This window comes from Mchenga conophoros, linkage group LG19, assembly GCF_057382185.1.
Source record: "Mchenga conophoros isolate Kocher_MC1m ecotype Shallow Benthic linkage group LG19, M_conophoros_male_GT1.1, whole genome shotgun sequence".
Classification (NCBI taxonomy): domain Eukaryota; kingdom Metazoa; phylum Chordata; class Actinopteri; order Cichliformes; family Cichlidae; genus Mchenga; species Mchenga conophoros.
In genome coordinates this window covers 5,363,688-5,380,054 of record NC_140544.1, presented here as the reverse complement: position 1 = coordinate 5,380,054, position 16,367 = coordinate 5,363,688, and the positions used below count along the sequence as shown (strand labels likewise).

Below are 16,367 nucleotides of genomic sequence, written 5' to 3'. Positions count from 1 at the left end.
TCAGTGCTGCCAAAATTTTTCTTCCCCAGATCTGTGGCTCAATACAATCCTGTCTGGGAGAACTATAGAGAATTCCTTGAACTTCAGGGCTTGGTTTGTATTTTGACATGCACTGTCATGCATTCTAAATCATGTCCACTGACTTCATCAACTGCATTTACCACACGTGGACTCCAGTCAAGTTGTAGAAACATCTGACAGATAATCAGTGGAAGCAGGTCAATTTAGAGCGTCACGGCAAAGCTATGAATACTTATGTACATGCTATAGTTGTTTGTTTTGTTTGTTTTTTAATTGCAATAATTTTAAGCAAACCTTTTACTTTGTCATTATGGGGTATTGTGTGTTAAAGGCTTTAACATTAAAAATAAGTCAAGGGCTGTCAGTACGTTCCAGATGTGCAGATCCACACTGGCAACACGTTTAGGCAAGTGAGATAATGTTATGTTCTAAATTGTGTGACAGTGTTCAGTATGAATGTGATATAACAGCACACAATAAACTGTACAACTGTGTTTACTTACAACAATGTCAATAAAAACATCCAGGATTTCATGGATTACTGACTACCTGACAGGCTGCAGTATTTTCCTAGCTACAGTAAACCAGATGATTGATTGAATGTCATACATAATTCTAATTTCCATTCCCAAACCAATGCCCTGTGTCATGTAGATCAAGTCATAATTGACTTGCTAATAACTGACTTTCTATTATGTACTCCGATCCCGGCATAAAAGGTCACTTTTGAATTTCTAGGAGGACACAAAAGTTTCTGCACCAAATATTATTCACACGTGATACACATGTGCATGGTTGTAATGTGAGGTATAATGTGACCAGCCCCAAAAGGATCAACAACTATTTCCACCATTTAGCTTACTGGCAAAGTTCCCACCATGCCGGACCTTTGGTTGGGTGGATTAGGTGGGTGTGTTTGGTGGGCCGTCTGTTGCTGTCTGTCTGTGTGCTGTGAACCTTGCTCCTTAATGCTATATTTGTGTATGCAGCCACCACTCTACTGTCCTCCACTGTGATATTTACAGCTGACCTTCACTATGAAGCAGAAAGAGTCTGTCTCTGCTGAGTCATGTCAGGGGACAGAACCTTTACACAATGCATGTGTTTGACAGCTTTCCTATAACATCTCGCCTCCTTGAAAAGTTTCAGAAGATGCTTACAGTGGAAGTATAATGATTTGATTTTAGCAACTCTTGGACAACTTTTGTCCATGGTGGATCTTTGTCATGAATAAGCTGAAAGTTTACTGAAAGCGAGCCATTTTACTGCTACTTGTGCTTTTCTTTCCATGACAGTTGAAGGGTGCAGTACTGACAAGGTCACTTTGCTGTCAGGAACGTGCGCTTCATATATTATCCATGCAGTATGGAAAAATATGTCTTTTCAAAGGAAATGCACATGACTAAAACTAGCTGCATGGTACTACGTAAAACACAAATACTAATATAAAGGAATCATAATCTTTAAAAGTCATTAGTGAGAACAATATTCAGGACTTTTCATGTTTTCTGCTTCTTCTTTTAGTCTGACAAAGCTAATTATGTGAGAGTGACCAATGGACTCACTGTGTATAAAGTTTTGGGAAAGCATTTTATGTTTGCATGTTACAGTAGACAAATTCTTCAACACGCTGCAGTAGTTTTATGCATGGTTTCTTTCTATTGTGTGCTTGTATCCAGCACACAGTAGAAAGTAAGTTCATCCTTCACACATACTGTTCACACATTTAGGCCTCACCTTTGCCAGCTGAGCATTGACCCAGTTGGTGAAGGTCCTCTTCTGAATCTGTTCTTGTTCCACTGTAGGAAAGGAAGAATCACTGCATTAACTTAGACATTTAAACAACAAATCACAAAAGCATCATATCTTGGGAAAGGGAGCCATAATGCTCCCCACGAACTGTTTAGACTGAGAGAAAATGAGAGTTGGCACAGTTCCTTGGACTGCTAATATTATAGGTCTCTTTGGTTAAGAGAGCATGGGTCAGGTAGAAAGAAAGTTTAAGGCTTTTCAAAAGAAAGTTTTTTGAAAACTCCAGGATCTATATTGTGTTGTTTACTATAGGTTTCTTCAAGCCATGACCACAGGTTTATAGACAGACAGTTAGTTGTTGTCTTGAAGGAGATTAGTCAAATCTGCATAGAAAATAAGTAGGTGCAACGAGAAGCCTATGCTTAGCATCCAAGTGAAACTGAAGGACATGGTATCTTCTCAGCTATAATCCTTTAGAGCACTCTAAGTCTCACTAATTAACACACTGTATCTCTTTTTCTCCAGTTTGTAACAAGTAATTCAGTGTTACACAAACGTATCATACATAGTTCATGTTGTGGTCAAATGTTTTCATCACCTCATCATGGACATGAATGTCATGGTAACTTTGAGCTTTTAATGATTTTGTTTGAATTGTTCTTTTTCCATGGTGGAATGACTGTACATCATACATCTTTATTGACTTTTATAAACCATGAATTGCATGCACAAGCTTGAATTTGTTTTGGATTTTCCCCACAGGGTCCATGCAGGGTCACAAATATTCAGATAACAACACTAATAATTGGTTACATTTACACCTAGATTGCAAACGTTTGGTTACCATCAACAAGATTCTGACATAACTGATTCTTAGCAGAACTGGCATGTTATTTAAAATGGTTGAGTTCCTGATGTGGAACAGGCTTTTAAGCATAGTGCATAAATTTTCAATACAGTTGAGGTTGGGGCTTTCCACTATTCCAGAAGTATGATGGTGCCATTTCTAAACAACTACAAAGAGCTTAACTCACAAGACCCAAACAGTCATTCTCAGGTAAGAGGAAATTAGTTAGGATTTTCAGAAACAACCCAAGACCCATTAAGGCTTAAGCCTGCCATGAAGTGGAAAGTGCTAGAACTTCAGTATTCCTGTGACAGTGAAGGCAAGTTTTATATCACCATAAACTGAGAAGGTGTTGACCAAGAAAGAAAGCCCTGTTTTAAAATCAACACCGTCAAGTTTGACTGAAATTTAGAGCCGCCCAATGTACCAGAATCAGCTGGTTCTGGTACATTGCACACAATCAATTGCATGATGACAGGCCTACCTCCAAAGCCTTTTGTTTCACCTCATATCAATAGCGAAACAGTTGAAACTTGAAGACAACTGGGCAGTGACAGCAGGACATTGATTGCAAAAACACATCAGAACTGGTTTTGGAATGGATAAAGCAGGTTGGGACCATTTCAAAAGTGTAATGTTATTACACTTTTGAAATGGTCCCAACCTTGAACATTTCTGCACTATGCTTGAAAACCTGTTCAATATCAGAAAACCAACCAATTTAATTTAACCCTGCCAATTCTACCAAGAAGAGTGGACAGATATCTAGCCTGAATTATGCCAGAAGCCTGTTTATGGCTAGCAAGATGATCTGGTTAAGGTGTAGCTTGCTAGGAGACATTTAACCAAATATTACTTGAGCTGTTTGTATACTCCAGACTCTGTATACAGACTCCTGTGAACCTCTGTGGATTCAACAAAAAACACACAAAATAAATTTAAAGCTGTCATTACAGTCATTAAAGATGTATGCTCCATCATTCCACCATGGAAAAGCAGCAGTTCAAAGAAATCAAATTAATCAAAGCATCAAACTTATGACATTCATGCCCATCATGAGTGTATGAAAACATCTGACCACAACTGAAGGTCCCCCATGAAACAACATAACCGTAAAGGGGGGTGTAACCCTGTGTTAAAAACGGGATTAAAAGTATAAATAAATATTGATAAAAACAAAGTTAATTATAATAAATACTGATAAAAAGCATGTAAACAGAAGTTTAATTAATATGTACATATGTATATGTAATGTATAAGTGGTGTGGGGGCAGGACTTAGTCCTGTAGAGTGTGTTTGTCAGATCCACTGAGCGACCAATCATTGGCCGGTCTGACCCTCCCCCAGTCTGTGCGCTGCTCAGACACCTGTGCGTGCCTTCGTGTGCCAGTCAGATACGCCAGAGACACAGACGGTGAAAGATCAGTTTACCCGTGCGGCAAAGAAGCTAGCTGGATAGAGAAAATCCTTTTTTCGGCAAGAATAATAAGAGTGATACTGTATTCCAGAGGCCGTGAGCCAACGTGAGCACTGTGAAGCCCCGTGTAGCATTTGTTGCTTCGCATGGTAAGTCCCAGGCAGCACACGTGCGCTAGCATAGCATGCTACTTGCCGCTAGCTCTGATGCTAACTTCCGTTAGCCATTTTGCAATGAAAGTGCCTTTTCCGATGCTAAAGCAATTAGCACTGAGTCTGCTGCACTTTATATGAGATGTTCTTTAAAGGTTTATGTCACATTACTCTGTGGTATTGATGTATAATGTATGGTGTTGTGCGATGTTATGTTAGCACATGTTCCCTTTTCTCATGGTGCTAATTATAGTTCTGCACACTAAGTATTAGCAATGTGAAATTAAGTGCCTTCACCTGCACTTTACTTAGCTGAAACTTGATAAGTCTCAAGCCAATGTGTATTTCTAATGCACTACTGAGCTATTTTGTATTGTTTTAAATGTGTGTTTCCTATGCACTTTTCCCTTTGAAATGAGAATAATTTGTTGTACAACATAGAATATTTTGAAAGAAATTTAGAAGCACTACAAGCAACCAGTAGTAATAATAAGTTACAGGCATGATAGCTTAAATGTTGAACTACTGTGTTCTGGCCTGGTCCCCAGGTCAGGTTTTTTCCTTTGCTTATTTGGATTGGATTGGTTTTGAGGACCTGAGAAGAATCGAGGATCCCTTTTCCAGTACTGGATGGCGAGCCCAGCCCAAAGAGCCGGATGAACTGGTAGATTGTAACCCGACTGGTTACAAACACACTGAATGACTACTGAACATTGAAAGACTGAAATTGACTTTAAAAAAGACACAAAAGACAATATATCCTTAGGTCGACCATTTGTGGGGTTTATTTTATTTTGTTTTCAAGAAGAGCGCTCTACTTTTGTTAAATGTGCACAACTTTAATAATTGCTAATAAATGCAATTGTGTTTTCTACACCTACTGTGTACAAGTCCTCTGTTGTCATACACCCTTGGCTCCTACGAATCTAGAACCTGTCTGATCTGGTCCATATTTCCCTTCTGTCCTCGTACTGTGGTTAAAGGTAATTATACTGCCGTACTACAGGCAAAGAAGGCAAGAAGTAGCACTAACAGGCCTAGTATTGCACCACCAGTGTTACAGGGGGCATAGCAGCCTAAACAGTTTTATCTGAGCCAACCTTGGGGTTTAAACAATCTGCTTTATTCAGCAGAATGAAAAACATTAGCAGTGTGCAATTCATCTAAACAGTAGATTCTAGAAGTGCACCTATTGCTGTGCTGCTGAACTTGGGGAGCCGCTACAACGAGTCTTCAACCTCAGTCTGCGACTGGGGAGAGTGCCCGCCCTATGGAAGACATCCTGCATCGTCCCGGTCCCCAAAAAGAACCGGCCCAATGAGCTGAATGACTTCCGACCGGTGGCACTGACGTCACATCTTATGAAGACTCTAGAGCGGCTCTTCCTCAACCTCCTCCGACCACAGGTACAACATGCCCAGGACCCACTACAGTTTGCATACAAGGCGGGTGTCGGAGTGGAGGATGCCATCCTGTACCTCCTACACAGAGCCCACTCACACCTGGATGGGGGAAAATGCACGGTCAGGATACTGTTTCTTGACTTTTCCAGTGCCTTTAATACCATCCGGCCCTGTATGCTTCAGGAAAAACTGAACAGGATGGAGGTGGACCCCTGCCTGGTGGCTTGGATCTCCGACTACCTCACCGACAGACCACAGTACGTCAGGCTGAAGGACATCACGTCTGACACAGTGGTCAGCAGCACAGGAGCACCACAGGGAACTGTGCTGTCCCCTCTTCTCTTCACCCTGTACACCTCTGACTTCTGCTACAACTCTGAATTATGCCACATTCAGAAGTTTGCAGATGACACGGCCATCATGGGGTGTATCTGGGATGATCAGGAAGAGAAGTACAGAAGTCTGGTGAGGAACTTTGTCGCATGGAGTCACACAAACCACCTGCAACTCAACACCTCAAAGACTAAGGAACTGGTTGTGGACTTCGGGAGGTCTAGAGCAGGTCCACTGCCGGTTCAGATAGAGGGGGAGGAGGTGGAGGTGGTCAACAAGTACAAGTACCTCGGGCTGTGGGTGGACAATAAACTGGACTGGTCATGCAACACAGAGCACCTGTATAAAAAAGCCCAAAGCCGACTGTACTTCCTCAGGAGGCTGAGGTCTTTTAACATCTGCAGGAAGCTCCTGAGGATGTTTTACCAGTCGGTGGTTGCTGGAGTACTTTTCTATGCTGTGGTGTGCTGGGGGAGCAGCACAGCAAAGAAGGACTCATGCAGGCTGGAGAAACTGATCAGGAAGGCTAGCTCTGTGGTCGGCATGAAGCTGGACACTCTGGTGACAGTGGCAGAGAAAAGGACATTAAAGAAACTGCTGGACATTATGAACAATGCTGGGCATCCTCTGCACACGGCCATAAACAATCAGAAGAGTCTGTTCAGTGACAGGTTGCTTCTCCCAAAGACAAGAACTAACAGACTTAAAAACTCCTTTGTCCCACACGCCATCAGACTGTTTAACTCCTCCCTGGAGGGGAGAGGGAGGGGAAACAGGAGGACAAAGGAGGGGGGAACAACTAAGCTGTAGTACCTCTTCACCTCACTGTACAATACCTTGTGCAATACTTTTGTAAATAGTCAACGGTGCAATAGACTCAATACTTGAAATGTGCAATTCACTTGTATTTTTATTTTTATTCCTATTTATTCTATTTATCCCCTTCGTATATTTTATTTATATTGTCTCTGTATTTATATATATGTGTGTGTGTATAACTCTGTAACTTCTGTCGGTGCTGTGCTTTTTTGGAAATCGAATTTCCCAGAGGAACCCACCCGAGGGATTAATAAAGTTCTATCTTATCTTATCTTATCTTATCTATTGCGAAATTAACAAGCATTTGCAACTATAAGACTGCTGCATCCTAAAAGCTGTTTATTTCTTTAGGGTACACCCAGATTGCTATGGGAACACTTTTGGCAGTATTATAAACACAAGTATTTGGTTTGTGTGTTGCCTGAACAAGCCACAAACCTCGGAAAATGACTCATCACAAAATGTGTTGCAAAAACTTTTGGGGATTCCTAAAAACATAATCAAGAATCTCACATATACTGTGATCTAAGAATACTGAGTAGTATTTACATTTAACGGAAGAGTATTATATTTTGTATGAATTCCCTTTGTTTTCTTTGTTCTTTTTAAACATACTTTATGAAGTTTGTAGTGCAGTTTGTGGGGGTCAACTTGAAAGAAAGGCAGATATGAAATATAAAATTGAGATCAGAGGTCAAATGTGAGATGATATTTGGATGCATCCCCATTAACCAGTATTATTTCCAAAATGTGGCCAATAAAAACAAAAGCATTGTTTTTATAATATAATTTATTTCCTATATGCCTATACATATAGAAAATGAAATGTATACAAACAATGGCAGAAAGAAACATTTTAAAGCTAGAATCAATGCACTGACCAGTTCAGCAACACCAAAAGGCCCCAAAGACCACAGAAGGCAACTAAAGGTTAAACAGCTTCACAACATCCAATCAAGAACAACCAAATGAGAGGACGTCTATAAGGGACACCTTAATGAAGAGAAATGTTGAGGATTTAGAGCAAGGTGCAAACCACTGAATACAGTCAAGACCAAGAAGGCCACGTTAGACTTTGCCATAAAACATTTAAAAGGTTTGGCACAGTTCTGTGAAAGATGAAACCATAGTTGTACCAGAAGGATGGCAAAAGTATTGAGAATGAGAGGAACAGCTCATGATCCAAAGCATACCACATTATCTGTTTAACATGGATGTTTTTGTACCTCTTCAGACTTTGAAATTTGCCTAATTCAGTCTTCTTGCTATTGTTCCTTGTCTTACATTTTCACATACAAACAGCATTTCAGAAACTTTATGAAGGGTTTTACTTGACAACAGTGATGTATTTATTTCCCTGGTGGATAATTAGCTAGCTGAGCTTTCCCAGCTAGCAGTTACAAGATTTTAAGAAAACTTGACCTCTGCCTTTGAGCTTGAGGTCAAGGTGATTGAGATTCAAACTTGTCTGAGAGTTTTAGTAGATGCACCTATGGTATCAGTTTCAACATGCTACGTTGCCTGGTTCTCAACCTATTGCAGTCATAAAAATGCCTGCAATAGGGGGAATACCTTTTCACAGCACTGTATATTGTATTTGACTGGCTGACAAACTTGATTACTGCTCCTAGAGGAGGGGCTTTCTCCTGCTGTAAGAGCCTGCTATCATGTGCTTTCCTCAATCGAAAGCTTCTTGTTCCCTCAGGGTTAATGTGTCTGCAATTTTGACTACTGAGAGCAGGGCCTCCTCTATCTGCTCTGCATGTGGCAAATAGTGTTTTTAAGGACTACTGCATAATGCACAATGTGGTGCATTTCTGCAGTTTTTCAGACATTTCTAAAGGGATACTGGATAATCAGTCAGTTTATGAAACAAGTCTCTGATTTGAATTAAGGGACTTGACTGGGGTTTAACAATGGTGCTTGATAAGCTGCCACACCCACCAAGACCATCAGGAGAGTACAATAAGGATTACGTAAATAGGTTTTTTTTTTAAATAAGATTTCCTATTAATATTTCATGATTTTATGAGCAATTTGTTATGAATTTGTTAAGAATTAATTGTGCTTTATTTCAGCTGCCAGATAACAGGTGAGGAAAATGCTTTATAGTTTATAATGTTTTTTATGTAGTTAAAATGGGCTTTCAAACCTTCCTTACCTGGAAGGCAATTTTTTTTAAGTACATGTAAAAAGGGAGCAAAAGTGTCAGAGTTATCGTTTGAAAATGTGTTTATCACAGATGTTACTTCAGTCCTTCAGGCTAAAAAGCCACTCCAAATAAGGGATTTGAAAGGTTGCTTCCTAAATTGCTAATTTTAGGCCTTCTGGACAGCTTTCATAACCAGCAACTGTACAAATGCAAAGCACTGATAGAAAATGTTACCAACAGAATATCACCGCCCCAAAATTAACATATACAGTAACTAGTAAAATTAGCAGTAACTACCATAAAATCATCAGGTTGGCTTCTTATTTCGGTTTCAGCTCAGCAAACTTTTTCATTTTCTTTTCTTTTTTTTGCCTTTTCAAGATGTTAACATTAGCCATCTGCCTTCATGGCTTTGTTGTAGTTTCAGCTACTACAAGTACAATGTTGCTCAGACATTAAATAAAGGTTTAACCTCTGAATAGCAGCCAAGCTTCGGTTTTGTGTTTAATGCGTAATTACATTCTACAGCAGTAGCTCTTCTAAAACGAGACTACTGTAGGTTTTATAAGATCTAAAACTTGCCCCAGTCCTGAGAAGAGAGCGAAGCTTATATATAAATTTGAATACATACATATGCATACTGTATAGGTGAGTTACTATTTACTTCCTACTCAAGACTGGTTTCTTATATTCTGCAGATACTGGACTATATCTGTAAATCTCCTGGTATAGTTTCTATAAGCAGTCAAACTAGGTTTAAGAGTTCCACATTCAAACGCTGCCTACAGTACAGTGTCTTCACACTAAACTCTGCAGTCACTTTCATTCCACACCAATCAACTTCACTACTAGAAAGACAAATGAAAGCAACTTACCCACAATGTGAGAAGTCATGCTGATTGAGCAGGTAGTGTAGTACTAGTAGTATTAGTAAACTCTGATGTTAAACATCTGTTTAAATCAAATGCATTTTTCCCTTACATGCTTTACCAAACCGATTCAACATTCAACACACCCATTGCTGCAGCAGAAGAGATTATATGAAATATGATATGAAATCCTATTGAAAACAATTCTTGTTTAAACCATCTACAATTCTTGCCTGCAGGGATGCAGGTGAGTTTAGCTGGGCTCCACCTCTTTTAAATGTGACTCACCGAAATTTCATTCCTGCCCAAACACGACCTGGAACAAGCTAGTTCTCCTGCAGCATCCTAAGTACTTTATGCTGCACAGGCTGGAAAACCTGACTCAAATTCAAGCAAACCAAGCAAAATGGAAGACGAATTTTGGAAGACTAAGTTAATGCAACCCCAACCCCAGTTAGGTAACTGAAATTTAGCCAGTAGGTTACACAGTGCAGCTAAGCAAAAACGAAAGAAAAAAGAGTCACTCATTGACATAAATATGGTGTTAGCAATAGTGTAAATGTGCATGTCAAAATAAACCCAAAACTGCACCCTATTCTATTTGGCAATGCATAAAAAGATGATTAATGTTGTACCGACAACATATTAAAAAGGTATTTAAAGTGACATCACATGTTCTCCCTAAAACAGCCAGTGGGTATATCCACGATGCAGAACACATCGTGCTCAAGTCCCTGCACCCTATGCAAGAAAATATCCTCCCAGACTCAGTTAACAAGTGTTGAATACACCCAACAATCACACATAGCTTGAGCTATTTTTAGTGACATTCTTTTATCATTACACCTTCAAATATACACAAAAAATGACTTTCACACTCTTATTTTACAAGATGGCTTGTCATGGGGGCGTTGGGCTTACATCATTCCTTCTGGACATGGTGTAGCAGCTGGAAACTACATAACTGGAAAAACATTTACAAGGCTTAAAAAAACACAGTGTTCTAAATGTGGGGAGCAAATGAGCTAAAAATAGCTCTGTGAGGAATGAAGTCAGATTGGACCCAATAAGTTAGGAGAGGCAAAAGAACTGAGGTAGGTACAGAGAAAGAACCACATATGAGCATGTTGAAAAGTCCAAAGATCAAGAGTCAAGGAAGATGTAGAGAAAAAAGATCCGAGAGTCACTCATTTTAAAAAATATAAGCTGCAAGAAAGAGAATAAGGAGAGTGGTGGATCAGGACTGAGAGAGGCTATTAAAAAAGGTGAAATAAGGACAGAAAGATTAAGAAAAGTTATGGAAAAATGTGAACAACAAGTGTCTTTTTAGATATGTATTACTATACAGAACAAATATGGTTTTGCAAGTCTTGACAGATGTGTGGTTAAAGTGGGCTATTAATTTTTGTGCTGCAGTCTAGCATTGCTTCCAGCTGATGTCATGGAGATACTCTCTCAAAAAAATCACAATATGTAACCTTGTAATCGTGCCAGCATGCTCATAACGCAACACACATCCTTTTTTCATGCTCACGCCTGTTAAGCACTCAAGCAAATGTCAGTAAGTCTTGGTTCTTCAGTAAATGGAATATCCCCAAACGGCTCACATATCACCAAATACACAAACTGCATTTTTGGCACCTGTCAGGTAGAAAATAAAGCATAGCTACATATATGTGTGGTGAAAATTCTAGCTAGTTACAATTGCATTATTGAAAATGGAAGAGGAGATGGAAGAGGTCCTGGGTTCAAATCCTGGATAAACCCCCAAGTTTGCTGGTTTGAGGGACCTGACACATTAATCAGACAGACGCCACTGGGGTCAGAGCTAAAATAGCCTGTTCTTAAATTCTTAAACGAGACTGACCAGGAGGTTGCTGTTGCATTGATAAACCCCCTCTAGCAGGAATCTGCAAGACAACACAGGGAGACAAACAGGGCAAAACAACAGGGACTGTCCAATGCACAGGGCCATGACAAGGACAATGGAATGGGAGATAAGGACTTCCTCAGCAAGTGATGTTTGATAAACCTTTGGATGCTTAATAATTCTGGGTCAGTCTAAGCAGGCATCCCTCTCCCCACCCATCTCCCCCAGCTTCTCTCTTCCAGGGTTTCCCTGCCTTGGACATTTCCAAAAGACCTCCTCTAGGAGATACGCCAGAGTCATCCTATTCAGATGCCCAAACCACCTCAACCTCAGAGAGAAAAGACACGGAATAAAGAGCTACAGGCTGGACTTGAACCTGGGGCACTCCTCTCCAGCCACCGAGCTAAAATGGTACTCTGTTCTTGGAATTTTTTTTATCTGATTTTTAAATCTGAAATATGTACATGAAATTATCTGTTTTTCATTTCATGTTGTAAAATGTTTTCACATGGTAATAGGTTTGTGTTATTCAAAGGTAATGGACACTAAGTGCAACCTAAATTGATTGGTTTACAGTCCGGTGAAGTCAAACTCTGGTGCTAATGGTTCCCGTAATGTTAGGTCCAAGGCAGCATTGATAAATTCACATTAAAAATGATGATGCTCTGTCACTTGCCAAGTTCACCTCTGGACTTTTGTTTTCTAAACTGGCAAAGGTCAGACAATGGTCAGCTATGGTAGCTTCTATAATATTTGTTAAGATATCACAGAATGCAGTTGGGCAAATAAGGCTTTGATCACACAAAGAAAACATCTACCTAAGCTTGAAGTACACTTTTTTATGTGCCTTATTTGTAAATAAGACATTTCCCAGCTCAGCCACTTCACTTGTTCTTCGGCCCATCCTCCTACCATAAATTGGTAAATGTATATAATAACTTTTTTGTGTTCTTTTTTATTCTACAACTTACGTCACAAGCAGATGACTCATTGTTACATTTTTTAAAATCATAAACCAGAGATGAAAAACTTTAAAATGAAGTGGCTCACCAATTGAAAACCAACTTGTAACGACAATCTCAGTGCAATACTTTGCTTAAGACGTTCATGAATGCCCCGAGATACAGTGAGTTGATGTGCGCGCAGTGTTTATTGCATGCCTGCACCACCCTCCTGCTCTTTCCCTTCAGAAGACTCTTTGCAACATGACTCATGTCTCAAAGTGAACAGCGGATCACTTTCCGTAGATTAAACCAAGCATGACCTCAAAAAGAGTGGTAAAAGTGAAACAAGATGTTGCCCACAGTGGACTGACTGTGACAAGGTCATCAAACTGCTCCCTTGAGTGAGACTGAGGCCAAACAGTTATTATGTTGCCACAGTGACTGAAATCAGGAGGTTTTTTTTCTTTTTACTCTTGCGTGACCTCAGACCAGAAACAATGAGCACTTACTCATTTTAGGTAAGAAGCACCACAGTAGTTCCAACAGCCTAAAGCTAGGATTTTTTTTTGAAAAACGCTTTACTCTTGTTCTTGTAGAAAATATTTCATTGTTCAGTCAGAAACATTACACTGTAATCTGTACTGGAAATGAGACTGACCCTGCAGCAGCATGTGAACATTGTCAATATCCAGGGGGATGGTCCCCTGCTCCAACAAAGCATCTCTGGAGTAGAAGTCTGACGACATATTCTCATCCACAGACTCCCGGCAGCATGGCACTGCTCTAAAAAATACAGAGGAAAAAGAAAAGCATCAATATTAGTGCCTAAAAGAACTAAAGACTGAACTATAAAGATCTAAGACTAAAAGATCACACTTTTTCCAGCTGGTGCCAGTCTGAGGAAGCTTGTACCTTACCTTTATAGCCAAAAGTTTCTATATCTAATATACATGTGACCGAAATATTTATAAACAATAAAAAAAATTAAGTCTTATGTATCAGTTGCCACTTTTTGTTGAAACAGTTAATGATAACAGAATGGGGCAGGTCGGACGATTCGTCCCTTTCAGTTAGGTGTAAATCCATTGAGTCATTTATAATACACAAGCAAGGCTGATCAAATAATCATTAAAAAGTAAAAGAGCACCGTTTCCTCACAGCAAGAAGGTCCTGGGTTCAAATCCAGTGGAGTGGCTTATTCTCCCTGTTTCTGTGTGGGTTCTCTCTGGCTTCCTCCCACAGTCCAAAGACATGCTGTTAGTGCGGTTAGGTTAACTGGTGATTCTAAATTGACTATTTGTTGAATATATATATGAATGAGTGTCTGACCAGGGTACGCCCTGTCCATCTGACTTTAGCCCTCCCACAACCCTGAACTGGACAAGTGGATGGATGGATGGATGGACCAAGTTGGAAGAAACAACTGTGTGTTGTTATAAATTGTGTCTCAATCAGTCTGATTGCTGCAAATATACCAATACTCTGTCACTTGCGTGTAGTGCTACATAGTGATTGCAATACCGCTGCCATAAGACATGACAGAAAGGACCACTGATCAGCTACCATGAAAGACTCTCCACCTCTCCTGAGTAATCTGCAGACTTCTCAAGGTAAAGGGATGATTTAGACAGAGAACAACATGTGGAGTTTCACAATGCAGTCTTTTATAAATGAGACCCCAGGACATCTGTTGGATTACTGTGGATACTCAACTTCCATCCATCCAATCGCTAATACAGCACATAATCGCAGATGGGCTGGAGGCTATCCCCGCTGCCATACAGCAAGAGGCAGGGTACACCATAGAGAGGTTGTAATGATGTTCTCAATCATTTCCAGTCATGTTCGGATAAACAGGCCCGCAGACATCTGTGCATTCAAGCGCTTCTGTTTCAGCAAAAGCGTGTGTGCTGCTTGTTGCTTGAGGCTAATTATAAATGTGCTGTAACTGGTGTACGAGCATGCACCCAAACCCATTCAGACACAGCAGACCTTTAATATTTTGGGATGTGGATACATGTATCCAATAAACATGAATTAGTGGTACAATTATATTTAAGATTGGTTATTATAATAATTATTACTATTTCCAGTATTATAACCATTGCATCAACACAAATAATGATAATGGTGCAGCCAGGAGGTTTGTGTGAACAGAATTATATTGTTCCTGTCTGCTGCTGTGTATGTCCACAAAACATTTGTTTTATGACCAACAGACTGGCAGTGAGCATGTCTGAAATACAGTCAAAGAGGAGTTTATCATCTTTTAAAGTGCAATGAAACACTGTCAGTATAAACTGAGTGCAGCGTGAAGTGCTGGACCGTGTTCTGTCTTGTTCATTCCCCCTCTAGGATATGAACAAGCGGACTGAGAGAAATGTATGACATTTAGACATCTTTACAGAGTAGCCTGCCTAAACAAATCAAGCAGTGAAAAATAAAAAAGCCCTTTGATTTGATTGTTTTTCTCTGCAGATAAACACGACTGACGTGATGGTCCAGGAGAGCGGACAGGTGAGCGAGACTAAAATACAACAGTGTGAAATAGTGCCAACACTTACCAATATGTCAGAGCAAATGTCAGATGTGTCAGAGCCAGATCAGCTCAAATACAAGGAGCTCACGTACTGTGACCTGCATGTGTTGCCAGAAGAATGTGATTTCACTCAAACTGGCAACGTGAAACATTGGAGCCACTTGGCAATATTTCTTGTATGCTGTTTCCTATGTGGCATGTTTTCCTCCCAGAATCGTTAATGGCCAAACAAATATGAATCCTTAACAAGCCAGAAGAAGTCAAACTTATGGTTAATTCCTAAAAAAACTAATCAAGTCAATAAAGACTCTGGTTGTACACAGAAACACATTAGCTCTGACAAACTCTATTAAAAGGGCTATTTGCAAATATGACACTACCAGTGCTATAAAGTGCGTTGGCAGTAGATATGGGTGTTGAGGAATTTAATTTAAAGCTGAATCCAGTAAATCCTTAGTAACTGGAGAATATCGGTGCAGATAAAGTTAATAAAAACAAAAAAGCAAGAAAAGTATTTTTATACTCTTGACAAGCTGTTGTGATGTCAGTGCATGAGATGACTCCTTACTGGTTACTTGACATTCTGACAAGTGCAAAATACCAGCAAACTATTTAAAGCACCATAACTAATAATAACATCAAATTAAATCATTTGACAAGCTAGCATTAAACAAATATTTGCCCAAGGTTACTCGCAGCTGCACAAGCAATAAGAAGCAGAGGTGTGGACTCGAGTCACATGACTTGGACTCGAGTCAGACTCGAGTCATTAATTTTATGACTTTAGACTTGACTTGAAATAATGTTCTAAGACTTGTGACTTGACTTGGACTTTTACACCAATGACTTGGGACTTGACTTGGACTTGAACCGGTTTACTTGAAAAGACTTGATATTTTACCCCAAATATAAAATTTAACATGCATATTATATAGAGATTGAAAATGTGACGTCATTCACGGGTAGAACCGCAAAGGATTCTGGGAACTCGTGGCAAGCGGTACTAGCGCACGCAGGCTTTCAATTGAAACCAGTCACACAGCGATAAAAAGAAACACAAAAATGTCAAGAAGCTGTTGTATTATTAACTGCAATAGCCGGTCGCATGACAGCCACGGGAAGCCGACGGGTAAAGAGATCGGTTGTTATTGGATTACGTCGTTGAAGAGAAATTGTTCGAGCCATGTTTCCGAAGTAACAAAGATGCGACTGGATTGCAGCCATTCAAAGACCAATTATAACGTCCCAG

General features: G+C 39.8%; 1 protein-coding gene and 1 long non-coding RNA gene across 2 annotated transcripts in view; one reads left to right on the top strand and one right to left on the bottom strand.

Annotated features, from left to right (window-relative positions):
- The window catches only part of LOC146551529 (uncharacterized), a 55,579-nt gene extending 45,643 nt beyond the window's left edge, over nt 1-9,936 (bottom strand). Inside the window, exons 1-2 of the mRNA XM_085258221.1 lie at nt 9,772-9,936; nt 1,759-1,820 (exon numbers count right to left, since the gene is read on the bottom strand). Of these exons, the coding sequence (XP_085114347.1) occupies nt 1,759-1,820; nt 9,772-9,790 (81 nt within the window). The 5' untranslated portion in view covers nt 9,791-9,936. The remainder of the gene's footprint in view (nt 1-1,758; nt 1,821-9,771) is intronic.
- Nucleotides 4,046-5,065, top strand: LOC146551530 (uncharacterized). Its single transcript, XR_014890052.1, has 2 exons — nt 4,046-4,186; nt 4,738-5,065. It is a non-coding gene; the product is annotated as an uncharacterized LOC146551530 (long non-coding RNA).
- Nucleotides 9,937-16,367: the final 6,431 nt, after the last annotated feature.